Raw genomic sequence first — 17,842 nt, forward strand, 5'->3', positions numbered from 1 at the left:
TTGCAGTGAAAAATGTCTGAGGTTCCGAGGGTTAAACATCTGGAGAAGCACTAAACATCCAGTAGTTGAAAACCAGTTGTATAAATAACCGTGATGAAGTCAACATTGATCTCTGCGTGAGTCTGAGACGTCGTAATTTGACAAACTGAATGTGGCCGTTTGTAAAGATGCGGTCATTTAGGAGGCAGGTTGGGTCAGATGAAACGTCTCACAGAGTTGTTTTATGGGAACTGAAGAAGCCAGCATTTTTGGAGCCTGACCGACACAAGAGATAAAAACTCAGGATACCTCAACTCCTCCTCCTCGGGTTTTTTTGGAGATATAAGGCAATAACAGGAGTCAGTGGATGTTCTGTTGTACGTTAGGTCACAGGTGACTCTGCACATGTGCTTACAAGATAAATAACATCCAGCATAAAGAACAGTCTGTGGGAGTCAGGAGTCGAGAATGAAAAATAACAATTTCTTGTATTATCGTTCATTTTTCAGAGAAGCCATCAATTCAAGTGTCAGATACTTTCCCGTTCTACACTCTCTCTCTCTCTCTCTCTCTCTTTGTCTCAACCCCCTTTTTTTCCAGCCTGATTATTTCAGTAGGAAGTCTTTCACCTCCCCCATTTCTGCCATCATATTTTAAAATAGAATACATATTCTTCTATCTTTATCTTCCATCTTTCACGTCACATCTTCCTCTCTTTTCCTCGACGCGTTCCCCTTCTGTCTCTTCCTAGAACTGACACTTAAGTGAAATATCCGAGTTAATCCCACGGGGTGCAGCTTTCCATAATTTTTGAAACATTAATCACTTTTCCAAAAATGTGTTTGTAAATCTGCCTCTGTCAGCCCCTGCAGTTGGAAACCTAGTTATTAATGGTGATGGAGAATCTGTGAGCCTAGCACATAATGCATCTTTAGCACATGTGCGACACCGTCAACAGTGCGGCTTGGCTCAACGGGGCCGATAATACTGTACACAGATAATGGGCATATTTACCCTTTTGAATATTAATGCAAACCATTACTTTTCAAGTGGAAAACTCAAGCAGCTCCATCTGGATTCCAGCGGTGTAAAGAGAGCAGAGCCTAGGTCAAAACACTGGCATATGTGCATAGCAATTTTCGGAAGCTTTTTAAAGATTCATGGGGACATTAGCATTTAACTGTCTGTGTCTCTTTGAGCGAGACCATTAATGAAATAGGTGAGCTCGTGAAATAACACTTTTGAGGACTAGAGGTGCAGCGGATTAAAAGTGAAAGTTAGATAGATGTAAACAGAGAGAGATAAAGAGTGGCATGGGAGCAGGAAGGGTGAAAAGCAGGACGGATGAAAGACAAGCGATGCGATGTGAAAGGAGCAGAACAAATTAGATTAAGCATATGGGATGGGGGAAAAAAAGAAGAAAGAGACAGATGAAGAAAGGTACAAAGACAGCATATGATGAAACACATTAACATACTGTTCACGGCCCCACAGTGGTCAGACTGAGACACAAGGGAAAAGCGACAGACTGACAAGTTATCAGCTCTGAACCGGTTTTTCACCTTTCCTCATCTGCCTTTGACACATACACACAAACATGTCAATAACGTGAGCTGGAGAGGCCCCCAACGGAGCGTTCATCCTCTTTATCTCCTCCACCTCGATGGGACAGAAGTCATTTTGTTGCCATCATTACCACTTCCCTGAGGGCGATACTGACACGAATGCTGTTTTTTTCTTCTTTATGACTCACAGTATAAATGACACGAGAGTCTTTGGAGTGAGTGGGGGGCACTGGGCTCCCAGAGTGCAACCTATCGCTCAACTGGAGACAGAATGCGATGGGCAAAGATGGAGGTTGTGGTTATTCTACGTCTCAATGCATATCAGCTACTAAACAAAATCCATCTTTAGAAACAGTGAATGCAAGCTCTTTTCTTAAAGTGCTGTGCCGCTGCTCCAAATTATGTTGGTTCTAATTACTACCTTTAAAAATAAGTGTGATGCTAAAATCGCAATAACAAAAACGCCCACACACCAACCTCAACATCATCACAACAGAAAGAAACAAAGTTCACAGTGGGTTATAGCTAACCCACAAGCTTGCATTTCTTTATTTTTAGTTGCACTAAAAAGAACCACATCCATCAAAACATTAGCACCTACTGTTGTCTGCTTCTCCACTTTTATATGTTATGGAATATTTTCCAGCTTCATTAGAAAACCTTGAACACCTCGAATCATACTGGAGATGTTATTATTTACTGTTGGCACCTTAGACCGCTCTGTCATCTCTTCAGAATATCTTAGATTTTATCAGATTCGCTTCTGAAATCGCCCCACTTACAAATCGTTTCAGTAGATACTCAATTTAGACGTTAAATAATAAAGCAACTAGTTTTTACTTTAAGGACAGATAGTACATGTCTAGAATATATTCCACATAAAGGAGGTTATCGATAAAACTGGATGATTATCCAACAAGGCCAACATTCCATCTGGCAACATTAACGAATCAGATCGAGAGTAAAGTTCAACCTTGACACAATTTGTCAGTTTGTGTGTAATCTTACTGACACACAAACAGCACTGATCTTCAGTTCTTGCCTTGACAGAGAAACAGTACATTCACAGTTCAACATGAACAAATAAGAGTATGTGGATGCCCAATAAGGGCTTTGCTAAAAATTGTATTTACACTATAGGGTTTTGTTGAAGTTTGTCATCCTTCAGCCTGCAGATACGCTTGACAAATTCAGGGCATATATCAAACAATTTCTACAATAGCTGGGGGAAAAGTTTCCTCCTTGCTGCAGGCACCAACACTTTAAGTTCAGCCACATTAGGGCATCGATAAGCTTCTTCTTTTTTTTTTTTCATACGGCAGTCGATAGGTGGAGATTTAGGTCAGCGCTCTGAGAGGGCAATTCTAAGACATCGATTCATGGTGCAGTTGGTGTGCTTTGGATTATTATACTGCTGAAACATCCCCTTTTGTCTCTTGATTCATCTTGTCAATGATTTCTTTAAGTTTGCCACCAAAATGAATCTTACTAACACAGATTCATAGACCACCGCAGGACAAACAGCTCCAGATTTTGAGGTTTCCATCTTTGCTTTTCCATTTAGAGGAGTTTGCTCATGCTCCCTCAAGTGGCAATGTACATTTTTTTTTATTTTAGTGATTTTGAGTCCTACTATATTTGTTGTCTATGGATCACAAAGCAGATTAAAATAACTCTTTAAATGACCCAATAAACCTCTTGAATGTTTGTTGATAATTTAAATGTCTGAATCCTCTGTAGGGCCAATGTAAGCAAAATAAATAGAGTCAGAAATATAGAAAAAAATACATTCAGCCATAAGGTTCTGCTTCAAAACTCTCCTCGTAGGTGTGGCCACTGTGCTTTACTTATTTCCCTTCAATATGCTCATGTCATGTAAAAAGCCATACTGTTAATAAACACTTACCATGTCATTGCGACCAAAGAAGGTGTATACGGCGTACAGGTAGTAGTCAAAGAGCTGTGATACACAGTGGATCACATCGAAGGCAATGGGCTTCAGAATGTTCATCATCTGCATGTACTTTCCTGTACGAGGAGGACACAAAGACATGACAGTTATCATATAATTGGCTATATTAGAAGTTTTGTGTGGCTATGATTACATCCCAAAGTGAAAAATGTAATATAGAAGGCATTTATGTTGTGTTTCTATTCAGGCTTCAGGGTTTTTACACCCAGTATCAGTTTATAAAGAATGAAGTGGTTCTGTTCCTGAACAAATCTTGCAGGAGATTAAAAGTGTAACTACAGTAAGTTAATCATTGTAGAACCACATCCTTAAGGGAAGACCTTAAGCAGGAACATGTTGCATTTGCATACAAATTGCAAGGACTTAATTTACCAGAAAGGTAATAAAAGCAATAACTACAGAGGTACAGGAGTGTAACAAGGTTACCATTGACTCAGAACTGATGAATGAAAGAAAGAAAGAAGAAATAAACTCAATCTAGCTGGCTTTGCTACTGAGACACTTTCATTTTTCACGCCCCTTCTCCTAAATTCTGCACCGAGAACTCAGGGAGCAATCTAACTCCATCAAAGTGCTGCAGAGACTGAATTAGAAGCGACTGCATGGAATCAAACTTTGGCTTTTTTCTGGCCTTAAGTTTTTCCACATTGCTCTAAATCAATATTACTTATTGTGTGAAAAAGGATCCAAGTCTTTTATTTTGTCCTGTATGTGCAGGAAAGATTCTAAGCATGAACAGAGAAGACAGAAACAACTTCACTGAAAACCAGAAATGATTACGTATTCAAACTGTGTCATCCTGAAGTCATGCAGCAGAAGTTTCCAGCCCGAGGAGCACAACACAGGAAAGATAACTGCTTGCTCTGATTCTGATTCACACGTGAAAATCACATTATGAGGGTCACGTCGCCGAGGAACACTCGTCCCACGAAGGGTCCAAGTGTCTTCAAAACCACGTCACAGAGACATGCGGGCACCTCTTTGGAAACAGAAGGTCAGAGCTCAGGGCAAAGGCTAACCATTATTAGTGGAGCTCGGTCACACAGACTTTGAGCGTGAAAATCGCAATGATTTGCTCGCCTAATTGATGAATAAATGGAAAATCTCAGCAGGCGGAGAGGGCACACACTGTGGCACTGTCTGGGCTCCTCTCAAGGAGAGGTCAGTTATAAGAGTGTGTGTGTGTGTGTGTGTGTGTGTGTGTGTGTGTGCAGGACCTACCGACAAGCCGGATGACATTGAGGGTGGTGTTGGTGAGAATCGGCGCATTGGTCTTGTTAAGGTTGTAGTCGGACTTTTTCTTGCTTCTTATGGTCTCTCGGGACACACTGATGCACACAGGAAGTGGGGGTGAGAGAGAATGTAGGGCAGAAGCATGAGAAAAGAGACGCTAATCCCCTGCCACGATAGGCTGGGTTCAAAACCTTTAGCGTGGGTCAAAGTCTTGTAATTGATCAATCAGAACCCATTACACAATGCAGGAGATACAGAAGGACTCCAGTGGGGAAATCTCTGAACTGGTGATCCTGGAGCACCAGAACCCTGACACGGAGCTCATTGAGCCATATTAGCCGGCGATCATTACATGGGCAGTAGTCATTACATGGGCTGTCTAATTTCTGGATGTGACCATGCGACCCGTCCAGTAATTAACCATCAGTGATTCCTGCTCGTAAGAATGGGAAATAAGGCTTTTAGTGACTAGGGGCTAATCATTCCAGTCAGGTTAAAATGCAGGAAATGTAGTGTTAAGACAAAAATTTCAGGCATGTGAAATAATGAGACACTGAGCACAAACATCACAAAACTCTCATTAAGTCACTGGACTTTACATAACAGTAAATTATCTTTTTAACAACGCCTCTACTATGAGGTCCGACTGAGTAAGTATGACTGTTTTATGTCTTGATTCTTGTGTGAATCTGGTGTAAAATTTGAGCCGAGTTGTCAGATTTGCATAAACTCAAGCACAGAACTGTAGGTTTATTGGCAAAGAAACTCCAAACAATTAGGGATGTAAAATGCCACACCTCCACCCTGCTGCATCAAACCAAGCATCAAAAATGTATGCGGTTTGTCAGCTTGTTCCATTCAAGAGGAAGTATAATTGCAGCTATACCGTGCTAATAGCGCTACATCAATTATAGGTTTCTTCGAATTCAACACTCCCTGATAATAACAGAGGCAAAATAGCAAAGTTTCCTCAACTGCATTCAAATCAAAATGAATCTTTCTTTTTTTTTTACACGAGGCGCAGACGAGCGTATGACCGCCGTGGTTAAACAGCGACTAATCTTTGAATAGTCGCCAATCACGTAGGTGGATGTGGAAAAGAAAAGAGAATTTTCCATGTGTAGACAAAAAAGCTTTCTAGAGCTTTCTGCCTACTTAGCAGGGTTAGGCAGAGGTGAGCTAAAATTATCGTTGCTGAAGGCATGAAAAGTACCATCACGCATGACTTCACATCCTCTTAGAATCCCCTTACAATAGAGATTCAGGGACAGATAATTGTATTTTTGGTGGCTGTGATCAACATGAGTTGCCTCCAATTGACGTGTGCATTATGTTTACTGTCTTTCAACCAGCTTGGACCCAAACTGATGCCCACTCGAGCAGATACAGTCATCCTCAAACGTATTCATACCCTTCCATTAAAGAAAAGGCAAAATTCGTAATAGACACTCAAATAACTGGAAACTGAATTAAGTGATAACAAATAAAAATTTACTAAATTATAATTTAGCGATATAAGACATTGTGGCTGAAAAGAACAATAATTTTAAAAAAAGAAAAAGAAAGAAAGAAATATCCTGGACAAATTAGAGCACTTTGCTGATGAGCAGTGGAACAAAATCAAAATAGCTGTCAACAGGTGCAGAAGTCTGATTGAGAGTTACAGAAAACACTTGATTGCAGTGATTGGCTCAAAGGGTTTTTCAACAACATATTAGGTTACGGGTCCCATCATGCTTGTTGTTTGTTTGTTTGTTTGTTTTAATACTTCTGTTGAACCACAATTCAAAAGCAATGTCATAATTTTCCATTAAATTTTAGAATACTTTTTTATTGATCCCCCAGTGGGGGAAATTTACACTCCACAGCTGCATCCAAAAATATAGAAAGTACAAGAAAATAACAATAATTAAGTAATATGCATCCTGGTGTCCGCACACAGCAGGTCCAAGGCCCCATCATCTCCTGTTGAGCAGCTCGCATGTTGGCTGAATGTGGGGAGAGCGGTAGAGAGCGATGTATGATTAAAGTCTCCTGAGCTGACGATCAGAGACTGAGGGTGTGATGTTTGCAGCTGGGACACTGAACTATGGATGAGTTCACAGGCTGCAGCAGCATCAGCCGAGGGGGGGGGATGTAAACTGCAACCGCCGGGACGTGCGGAAAACTCCCTCAGCAGGTAAAACGGCCGCAAACATTATTTCAGTCACAGCTGTTTTTTTCCTTCTTTAATGGGAGGGTATGAATAAATTTGAGGACGACTGTATAACACTTCACTTGTGTTCGCCTGACATGCGTGCCTGCAGAGTGATGAGATGTATATCGTAATAGTGTGACTTGGAACTGACCTCTTTTGAGGAACATCACCTGTCTGCTCGTCAACGTAGTCCTGCTTCAGCTCATCAGGCACATCGCTGTCGCTGTCGTAATCCTGATACACGCTCTTCTCCAGCTCATCGGACTCGTACTTAAGAGAGATCAGATGGAGGGAGAAGTGTTACAAATGCCAGCACAAAGAGGAGATACGATGCAGACGAGGTGAACAAAGAAGGTTTAAAAACAAGCCAAACACATGCTGTGACTCGCTGGGAGAAAATTCGATTCCATGCGGTTGATCATGTAACACACTTCCACGAAATATAAACTTGCCACTCAAGATGAAAACAAAATTGTGTTAAACGCCTGTCATAAAATTATCTAAATATTAACCACAAACAAACAGCGTTATCTGGTAGCCCCTGTGGGTGTGTAACCATCAAACGACTGGCTTGAGGTGGAAAAGTAGAAAATTCATTCACCTCTCAAAGGAGGGTTCAGATAAATCCTTCCTGAAATAAGACAATATTTTCTTTGTCCCTAACTGCATGCTCAGGGAACAGAGGCGTCATATAGACAGGATTACAAGCTTAAGAGCAAACCAACCCCGGGCTCCCGTAAGCCTGACATGTCAGATAGTGCAATATTGCTTTTGATGTTGAACCAGAGAAGAAAGCGTATCAGCATAAAAAAGAAAAAAAAAAAAAAGAAGTCAGGATGTCGGGGGTACCTGCGTAATTTCTTCTTTCTATTTTGAGAAATAAACCTTGAAGGGAGAACTACGCTAGTCATAGGAGGAGCAGATGTGTGTAACAACCACAGTACAAAGCAATATTTTCTGGATCACTGTGTTTGTGCTCTGGATAACTGTTTGTCTTATTGTTGAGGACGTGGATGCACACAGCAAATACTGACAGATGAGGAGTGAATTACAATTCTTCTTGGGTCGTTCCACGAAAATCAAACAGTGCCTCCAATCCGACGACTCAGAATCAGATGGAAATTTTGTAGAATAAATCATAGCTTCAGTAGCAAAAGTTTAATGTCTATGACAGAGTTATAGACACAAGTATTGGCACCCTGGATGTGTAATCTTTTTTATGATAATTTGCTGGGAAAAAGTGCATTTTGGGTAAACTTTTAATTGGTCATATCACCATGTTGAAAAGGTGGTTGATCATAAGAAGTAACAGTGAGTGAAATTTCTCATTTTTACCTACGTTTTGGTACCAGGCTCATCATCTATTCTTAATTCTTTCTGTGTCAACATCATTTTCTGTTGCAGTCATATTGTCAGCATGCAGTTTATGGAGAAACAATATTTGTGATCATATGTTTCATATAATAGTTTGGACTAATTACATAGATCTAACAAGTATGAAGGACTAAGTGCACCTTTCGAGTTCAAACTCAGTTTTTACTGTTGGCCTGTTTTGTTGTAACCAAACGCTGACGACGTATAATCTTGATATCCAACACCTGTCTTCTCAGGGGTCCAGGAAAATGATTTTGCAGGAATTATCATGGCTTTAATTCTCTGAGTAAACAGAATCTCAAATTTGAAATTTTGTGTCACAATATCGGAAAATCGTTTGACACAGATTGAATCATGGTCAGAAGATGAGGCTGGCGTTTTAAATGTTGATGAACAAAAATGAGATTTTGGCTTCAGAAAGAGGAAGGTGAAAAATAACGTGTGAAATTTCGATGCGCTGTTTGTGCATCAAAGGCTGGTAACATTTTAAATAGCCTCTTTGAACATACTGAAGCTCTTTTACATTAAAAAAAAATATGCTGATTCTGAGGGGGTCAGATTGAAACTGCTTTCAGATTTTGTTGAATTTATATGAAATGACCCTTTTCTCTGTCTATTATGTCCTACGTATGGCACCAAAGTGGTAGGCCTTGTGATTTTTTAGAACAACAGAGACTGCCAGCTAAACAAAACATTTAGGCAAAAGTGCTTTTTCTTTTTATTTAAAATGAAACACAATTTAGAAAATGTGTTTCTAAGAAATGAAAAGGTTGCACATATTGAAGGACTCGATGATAAAAACTACACTGAAGGAACAAAGTGGGGAGTGTTGCTGTGCTGAGGAAAACTATTTAATCCTCAAAAACTCATCTGTTTTACATAACGTTCCTTTTTCTTGTTTATTATTGGCACATTTCAAAGCGCTATAATAATTACAGCAGGTCCTGCTCTGCTGGTCGCACAACCTTAATAAAAAAAACACAAAATTATTATGTCCCAAATGAACTTGCCTCTTTGTGAATTTGTTTTGCTGTTTTACCTCAACGTGTATGTAGGTGTGTTAATTAGCCACACTACAGATATGATCCACATAAATGAGATGACATATAAAGACAATGGACATGATGATGGCAACAATAAAAGAGCAAACACAGCAATGAGGGTAAATTAATAACTAGAAATACCAAGAAAAGTGTCTGTTCATACTTTATCTTAAATATTCTCAATCATTTTATGAGACGGGTTTGCAATCTGCCATTTCTGAACACCTACTCCGTTAGACGCCAGCACATCCTCCGTCTCCTCTTCCTTGTGCTCAATGTGCATCTCAAAGGGGTTTCCCTCCTGAAGGTACTGCTGGAACAGAGACAGCTCCTCCTGAGGCGGGCTGGTCGTGGACACAGCCTGTCTGCTCGGGGAAACAGACGGAGAGCGACACTGGCCCATGAACTTAAACTCCTGGATTAGAGAGGATGGAGAGACAAACAAGAAAAAGATGTCAACAGATGAGGCACTTGTGAAGGCTTAGAAATGTTCTCTTCTACTTTTACTTGCTATCAATCATACTATCTTACAAGTACAGTGTTACATTCATTGTATCATAAATATGTAGAAAACAGTGGTAGGAACAAAAGAGAATACATGCATCAACAAGACAACCTAACAGGTAGGACTGTCCTTTAATAGTGAATCAAACATTACTAAACGAAAGGAATCTTGATTATATTCGACAGCTGCTGATACCAGGGATGTGTAGTTGTCATCCATATATTACTTTCTAGTCTGTTTGGAGCAGAACTTGTTGCATATAATCACAGTAGATCGATGCACATGGACACTACTGTTGAGCATGTGCACTACTGTTCTTGTAGTATTGTTGGCACGTGGACATAAATGTTTGGCTGCATGTGACGGTACACTGAGGGGTCCAAGTGGACTCCAATGGAGATGACAAAATTTTTGTCGTGAACCCCAGCAGACCCTCACAGATGCAGAGAGTATAACACTGGCCTGAGTCGACAAAGTTTTGTTTGATCGGTTTGTCGCAGGAAAAAAGTAGAAACTCAACTTCCACACAGTGACACTAAAGCTACTTGCAGATAGATCTTATCGTTCACACGGCTGGTTAGGCAGTGATTACATAAGCTGAGCAGGAAAGTGTGGGATCATTTCAAGTGGGTACAAGATGATCCCAAGAAGGTATCATGCAAACTCTTCAGGCAAACATTTGCATCCCTTTCCTTGACCTCCAACATGGCGTATCAATAGAAAACGTAGGTAGCATACGTTACTGAGGCTAACTTTGTGCATGCGCTCGTAAAATTTGGGCTAACAACTACAAACCAACTAGGAAAATCTTAGATCAGGATCAAGCACAAGGCAACTTGCGTGTTCTTGCACCATTTTTGAATTTTGTTAAAGAAAACACTCAACAACCAAAACTGAGATCTTACTTGCCACATAGTGGTTTTGGTCTTTGGGTTTTAATGGGTTGCATTACTGAATCATTGTCTTTACAGAATGTCTGCTGCCAATTCTGTCAAGCAAACTTAAGTCAAGTATTAGATGCCGTGCATAATAAATATAATGAAGTGGTGTAGACGTAGAAAGTCCTCATGGTGGTAGATTTATTCTGAAGGTTCTTTGGCATGTTTGTTTGTTGCAAAGTGTGCCCAAGCAAAGCGGAGATGAAAGGAAAAGAGATGAAAGTGAAAATGAAAAACAGTCTTTGAATTAAGTCCATTTATCTTTTTGACATCTCTTTCCATTCATCACTTCTGTTTCTACGTGCAGCGAGCTGTGCATGCAGTCAGCAAAACGATCTTTTCTTTAAGTTTGTTATCGTGTATGTACGGATGTGATACCTGCAACATTTTGGTTGTGGTTGTAAATTCTACATAAAGCTTTGATGTGCAAAGCTGTACTTTATTTACTGTTGCTTGTATGTGTCCTCTGACATTCATGCCATGAGGAACAACTGTAGTTTGATTTAAGATCCAAGAGTGTCTATTCGTCACATTCAATTCAAAACGCAAAGCGACTGCTCCACCAGGCTGTGCGTTAACAAGAAGACGTGATTAAAAACATTCCTTAAAAATAGAGAAAAGTTATACATAATGAGGAGATTGTGAATCTTGATCCTCATCTGTGTTGTACAACGTGCAGTGAATTTTACACACCTGCACAGACACGCACAGGTAACTGAGGAGAATCCCTTGTGCTTCATATGTTTATGCAGATTTCCCAGCGGTGGGGTGTGCAGTGAGTGACAGTGAGGAGTAAATGAATGCTACTGTCAGCTTCTTACTCACGTGGAGTTGAGCAATGTTGAAGTTAGACTTGACTGGACACAGTTCCCACGACTCATTTTCCAGAAACATCCTCAGCTCTTCCAGTCGTGCCCTGAGGAGTTTTGAAAAAAAGAGAGAGGAAAAAAAAAAAAGGAATAAGCCCGGAGCAGAAAAACATTAGGCACCAACATTTGTCCATTTCATATATTAAAGCAGCTCCTTTGTCGAGACCATAGATTAAATACAGTAATAAATCAATAAAGCCTGTAAAGGTCACTGGTGTGCAGTGAAGGAAGAGGTGTGTCTGTGTGTGTGTGTGTCTGTGTGTGTGTGTGTTGTTTCTAACATGTTTCAATGTTAACTTGTCATCACAGCTCAGAAGAGCCACCCTGTGCGCTCACACGCTCAGTCAACATGAGGATTTTCCTGTGTGAAATGTCACAGCAGTGCTGGTTTCAAACACTGCAGCACCTATTGTTTCTTGTCCTAAAGGGTGTTTGAAGTACAAGAAGTGAAAGGACGAGGGAAGAGACAGGTAAAGCTGGCAGTTGACTTCAGCTCATTTTATACTCATTTAAATATATTTAACCAGTCACTTTGCAAAAGCCGGCTCCCTTTTCCCTGCAGCTACGTTCCTCAAAGTTAATGCATTGAGAATTAAAGGACGTTAAAACTTTGAAAACATTTCAATCACTCACAGCAAATGAGTTCCAAAAAAAAAAAAAACAAGCAGAGATTACCGACGGTGCAGCTCTTATATATTTATAATGTCTGAACCCTGACAATGTCATTCTGTACTTTGCATCCGCAGGCCAACAATACACCCCCGCTGATGACTGAGTGTGTTGTAGCCGGCAGCTGACAGACAATACAGGCAAAGTTCACTGATGGGTAATTTCTGGGGGAATGAATCAAGCTTAATGCACGCTGGAAGCCTCCTGGCGAGCGGCGCAGATGTGTGCGTACGTGAGACTTTTCGTAGTGTCGCTGTTGTCCACCTCCTCTTCCTCCTCCTCCTCCTGTTCTCTTGGTCTGTCACCTCTTACGCTCTTTTTCAGCTACAATTTCACACTGAGATAACCTTCATCTCACCACCTCCAACCCAAAGTCGTTTCCCCCATCATGTCTCCCTTCTTTACCGCTTTGTGTCGCAGGCATGAAGCTAATTACAACTCTGATATTCAAGCATCAGAACGCTTCTTGACAGGTAACCTTAACGCTGATCGATGCAAATCACGTCTGATGATGTGGCGCTGTCTGTGTGAAAGAATACATATTTATGAGGCTGGCGGGGGGGGGGGTTATGTAATCAAGACGTAAATGTGCTTCCAGCTCGGTGAGAGTTGCCATGTAATTACACTCCAAAACAGGGTTTTGCTGGGAATCCGGCGTCTTAGAGGCAGCCAGCGGTTGCGATTGTGTGCAAAAGTTTCTCTGGTGCAACGACAACCTGCTGTCTAAGAGTCGGTTTCGTCCACCCCTCGATGAAGCTCATCTTTTATGAACTGGAAACACATCTGCTGTAACTGTCGCAGGTAACGATCAAAGAGAAGCAGCTCCCACAACTCACCGGTGATAGTTTTTAAAGTAGTTGACACTCTGGCGTTTGATAGACTCCTGCAGGACCTCTGACTTACTGCCGCAGAACTCCTCACCCACCTGCATCAACCTGAAAGAGAAGGTTAAAGGGAACCAATGATGACAAATGTGACTATAAAGGCAGCTTTTTTTTTTTTTTATCTTCAAGCTGCAGTTTAGATCTCTGAGTCATATATTATACACAATGAGGGAATTTAATAAAAGTATTAAGTGTACTTCTTGGCGAAATGGAACTTCGATTTTGCCGGGAAATACACCTAATACTTCTTAATAAATTCCTTAAAACACTTATTTTACTCGACTTTGCTTTGTTCCGAGTTCGGTGAGAGAAATGTATAAGTTCACGACTGGCAGATAAAGGTGGTTGTGACAGAACACAAAGTTGTATCCATGGTAGCAGACAATGCTTCAAACAGATGTTGCTGCACAGAAACTACACAATCTAAAACATGGGTGTATCCACACATCTTCCAGCACAACGGTTTCATTGTTAGTGCCATCAATTCAGTGTCCTGGTAAATGTGAAATACGATCACAATCTCATCTCTGTTCATCAGTTATGGTTTGAATAATGACCAGAAAAGTGATTTTTGCAAAAACAATAGCATGTGACAGTGAAGTTGACCTCTTGGATATACAATGTCCTCACTTCATCATTTCATCCTATTAGACATTCGTGTGAAATTTGTAATGCTTGGCTTGATCATTCTTGAATTAGGGTCAAAAATGTGAGGTCACAGTCACTTTGGATTTCGGTCTTTGACCACCAGAAATCTGACCCATTCATCCTTGAGTCCATGTGAACATTTGTGCAGAATCTGAAGAAATTCTGAGATATGGCATTCATGAGAATAGTATGACCCAAAAAACGTAATGCCTCTGACCACGGGCGTCCAAAAACGGTGGGAGTAGATGAAGCGAGAAGGAGAACCAAAGACAAAACCAGAGATAGAAGGATTTGGTGAAACTAATTGAGCAACAAAGAGGAGTGACTAAACAAACAAAACCTAAAAAAAATAAAAATAAAAATCCAATTAGCCCAAAGTGTAAAAATAAATCCCCTAGTGAAAGGCGCTGCACTAAGGAAGCCAGAGTGGTATTTTATAGCATGTCGCCTTGAAAGCTGCAATAACCAAAACAGCTTTATCAGTGACAGCAGGAAAGAAGCGGTTCTCTATCTTCAGATCAGTTATGAGAAAAGAGAAAACGTTGGCACCGATTTAACCACTGAAGCCACTCTTGGTATTTTGTGGCAAATACAGGTTTATATGGACACATTGATGCACACACAGAATTATTATTATTAGTAGTAGTAGTAGTACCAGTAGTAGTATCATTGTTATTATCATCATCATTATCATTATCATTACTATTATTAGTAGTAGTGGTAATAGTATTATCATCATCATCATCATCATCATTTTCATTCGTATTATTTTTATTACTATCATAGGTTAGGAGTAATGTAATTAAGGGAATAATCAGATGAATGAATTTAGTTATTAATGTTTTTATTGCAAAAATCTTCAAATTTTTACTCTGTACACTAAAAGTATGCGCTTCAAATAAAGCATACATATAAAAATAGGCTTTTATTAAGTTAAAAATGTGCATGTCATTGTCTAGATTTGTTGTTCGCATTATTTTTCTCAATGCAGAAAAAAAACTTCGTGGATATATCAAAAACAGCCCTTAGCTTTAACGTCTCGAGAGGAATACAGCTGTGTGTGTGTGTGTGTGTGTGTGTGTGTGTGTGTGTGTGCGTGTGTGTGTGTGTGACTGACAGCTGAGCCAGTGGGGGCACAGAGACACAATGTAAACATACTTGCTCTGGTAACTGTAACTTATTGCTCAGGGGTCTGCGTCTGGATCATTTACGATGTTAGACTTCCGGAACAATTAGCAATAACACAATTAATTTTTTTTTAACTCACTTGTAATTTTTTTTGGAACATAAATTCAAGTTCAAGACAGATAAGAAAAGTCAAATACATTGAACTCTAGTTGAAGAAATTAAACCATTTCTCTGCAATCCTTCACGCATCAGTGTGACCCCTGAAGTCCTGATCCTACCACTAACAGTACTACACGTACACTAGTTATAGAAATTGTGTTCTAGTTAAGAATGAGATATCTTTGGCATCTGTGATTTAGGAGGGAACCATGACATTCATGGTAATTATAAGGGAAATAAGCCACATTAAAGCAGCATTCATTTGTGAATAAGCTCCCGCTACACTGTATATCATTTGTGTCACTAACAACTGATTAATGGAAAATGGATTTCAAAATAAAAAAAATTAAAAAAAAACCTTGCACTTCAAGATGCAGTGTCAATTGGAAACAGAAATCAGACATGGATTTATCAACACAGACTTAAACAAGGACAGATCGATTTAAATTCAGGCAACTTTTTTATTTTTTAAAAGTAAATAAATAAAAGAAAAATCTCAATACGTGACTCATCAGCAAGGATATAAAAGATGAATAATCCAGAGTGGGAGCAAAGGCAACAAAACTGTATTAATGTTGATCTTAAAAATACTTTAATACACTGATGGGTCCTTCCTGACTCCATCAGTACTCATTATATGCGGTGTGGGGTTTGTCTTTCAATTTGGTTTGGACGTTGAGAAGCCCTGGTGTTCTGTTAGTAGTGCTGTTGCTTCTGATTTTATTTATTTTTTTTTTTTTTTAAACGGTGTAATGGAATACTTGCAGCTGAGCGTATCTGAAGCTAAAGACAGCAGTATTTGTTCTAGAACCGAAGCTCATCCTCTCTAGCTCCCGTGTGATAAGAATGTGTGGTGTGTGAAAAGTTACAAATATTTGAGATCGACTTTTTGTGAGCGACTGTGCTTTCAGGCACACACATGCAGGCAAGTGCTGTGCAAAAGACAAGAGTGAATTTACTGTGTTAGAGAGTGTCTTAGGAAACTTAGATTACCTAACTGATGGAACTGTTGGGACAAATACTACACAGAGTCTCCATAATCTGCTGTTTTGGTAATCTCAGTGCGAAATACAAAAACAACAGCGATGTCAGAAACAATGATAAGACCGCAGGAAACAAAGGAGCCTGATCTGGTTGACGGAAATGTTCCACATCGAGCCTCAGACAGTGATCATCTCTGCATCCAGAGTTCACTGATCGAGACGACCAGAGATTTGCCGTAATCCTCACAAATACATGTTTGTTTCCTGGGCAATCAGATTATTGAATAAGCACACTTGGGAATTTTGCAACTTTTGAATTTGAGGATCGGAATGTGGCTTTTTTAAATGTACTTATATTTAATCTTTTATCAACTTTGAAATTGTGTTGTATTGCTGAGATGTTCATGTCTGGCTGTTATGCTGCAACCAAATTGCTCGTATGGGATCCTAATAAAGACAGATATTATTAGGATTACAGTTGTTCAAAGCATAGTTTTAGTTTTTATGTGCACTTAAACAAAATGCTGATATGAAGTTTGCTATTGGACGTGTGAGCATATGTGTTTGTGTACAAGTGTGTTTCACTTATTTGAGTAGATTTGTGAGTAAGTGACTGAACAAATAAGTACTGTGACTAAGAAAAGAGAGGGCAGCAGCATGGGGAAGTGCTTTAGATCAACCTGATAAAGAGGAAAAAGAAGCACAAAAAAGAAGGTGGCAGCGACAGCAGGATAATGAAGACCAATTAGCGGAGACAAGACTGATCCGGCTACACCGGTCCCGAGGCGTACCTGCTGATGACATCCAGTACCACAATGAAATCGTCGTATTTGAAGTTTGACATGTCTGTACCCAGGATGTAGGCCTTCACTTTCAACTGGACATCCTGTAGATAGAAATGAGAGAGACAGGGTGATTTGTGAGAGGACAACTTGTGACTGAGCCACTTTCACCGGAGCGGAAGTCTAAAAGGAAATAAAGAAAGAAAAAGTCGGAGCAGAAGGAGAGGACGAGATGTACTCCAGAAAACAAGAGAGAGAGAGAGAGACGAGGAAGCAAGACTCCTCTCTACAAACCTGCCAGATCCGTGTCAGTCCGTGCTCCAGTTTCTTCTTTACATAGCTGCGGTCCACCATCAACTCATCAGACTCTGCTGCTGCTGCTGCATCATCTGCAGGAAATCAAGAAAAGGCACACAGACGAATTTTAAAAAACACTTATTAAGAGATTGATAAAATTCCCTTTTATCAATTTCATTTACCTACTGCTTGGCTGTCATTTCCGACAAAAGGAAATTCATTTAGCTGTTATCTGTTATCTGACAGAACCTGAATCTATACAAAATATTAAAAAATGACAAGTTGATAAAAAACAATCTTTTGCTCATGTTAAAAAAAGTGATTTGGTATGCTTTAATATCAGAAGGGAAAAGTCGATCTGCAGATGTGGCCCACTTAAATGCTGTCAAAAGTCTCACAATGTCAGCTGAAGACTCCGTCAGACTTTTTGTAGTGGTTGCCAGTCAGCGTCTGACAAGAGCTCAGGTCATATACTCCCCGAAAGAGAAGGAAGACTGACAGCAACCTCGAAACCAATAGGACGACGCTGAATGACAGTTAAATAAGGTGTTGGAGTCCCATTCACTGTCAGAGCGTCAGACATGGGTCCTCTTCTACAATCACCTCACTCTCCTCTT

General features: G+C 40.0%; 1 protein-coding gene across 2 annotated transcripts in view; it reads right to left on the bottom strand.

The window, feature by feature from the left end:
• The window catches only part of vps50 (VPS50 subunit of EARP/GARPII complex), a 127,231-nt gene that overhangs the window by 41,124 nt on the left and 68,265 nt on the right, over nt 1-17,842 (bottom strand). For both annotated transcript variants that reach the window (XM_008295360.1, XM_008295358.1), the window contains exons 14-21: nt 17,223-17,317; nt 16,938-17,032; nt 13,181-13,279; nt 11,632-11,722; nt 9,593-9,778; nt 7,098-7,216; nt 4,738-4,844; nt 3,451-3,572 (exon numbers count right to left, since the gene is read on the bottom strand). In XM_008295360.1, coding sequence (XP_008293582.1) covers nt 3,451-3,572; nt 4,738-4,844; nt 7,098-7,216; nt 9,593-9,778; nt 11,632-11,722; nt 13,181-13,279; nt 16,938-17,032; nt 17,223-17,317 — 914 coding nt within the window. The remainder of the gene's footprint in view (nt 1-3,450; nt 3,573-4,737; nt 4,845-7,097; nt 7,217-9,592; nt 9,779-11,631; nt 11,723-13,180; nt 13,280-16,937; nt 17,033-17,222; nt 17,318-17,842) is intronic.

The sequence above is a fragment of the Stegastes partitus genome, unplaced genomic scaffold (assembly GCF_000690725.1).
Source record: "Stegastes partitus isolate 25-593 unplaced genomic scaffold, Stegastes_partitus-1.0.2 Scaffold1040, whole genome shotgun sequence".
NCBI classification, from domain to species: Eukaryota; Metazoa; Chordata; class Actinopteri; family Pomacentridae; genus Stegastes; species Stegastes partitus.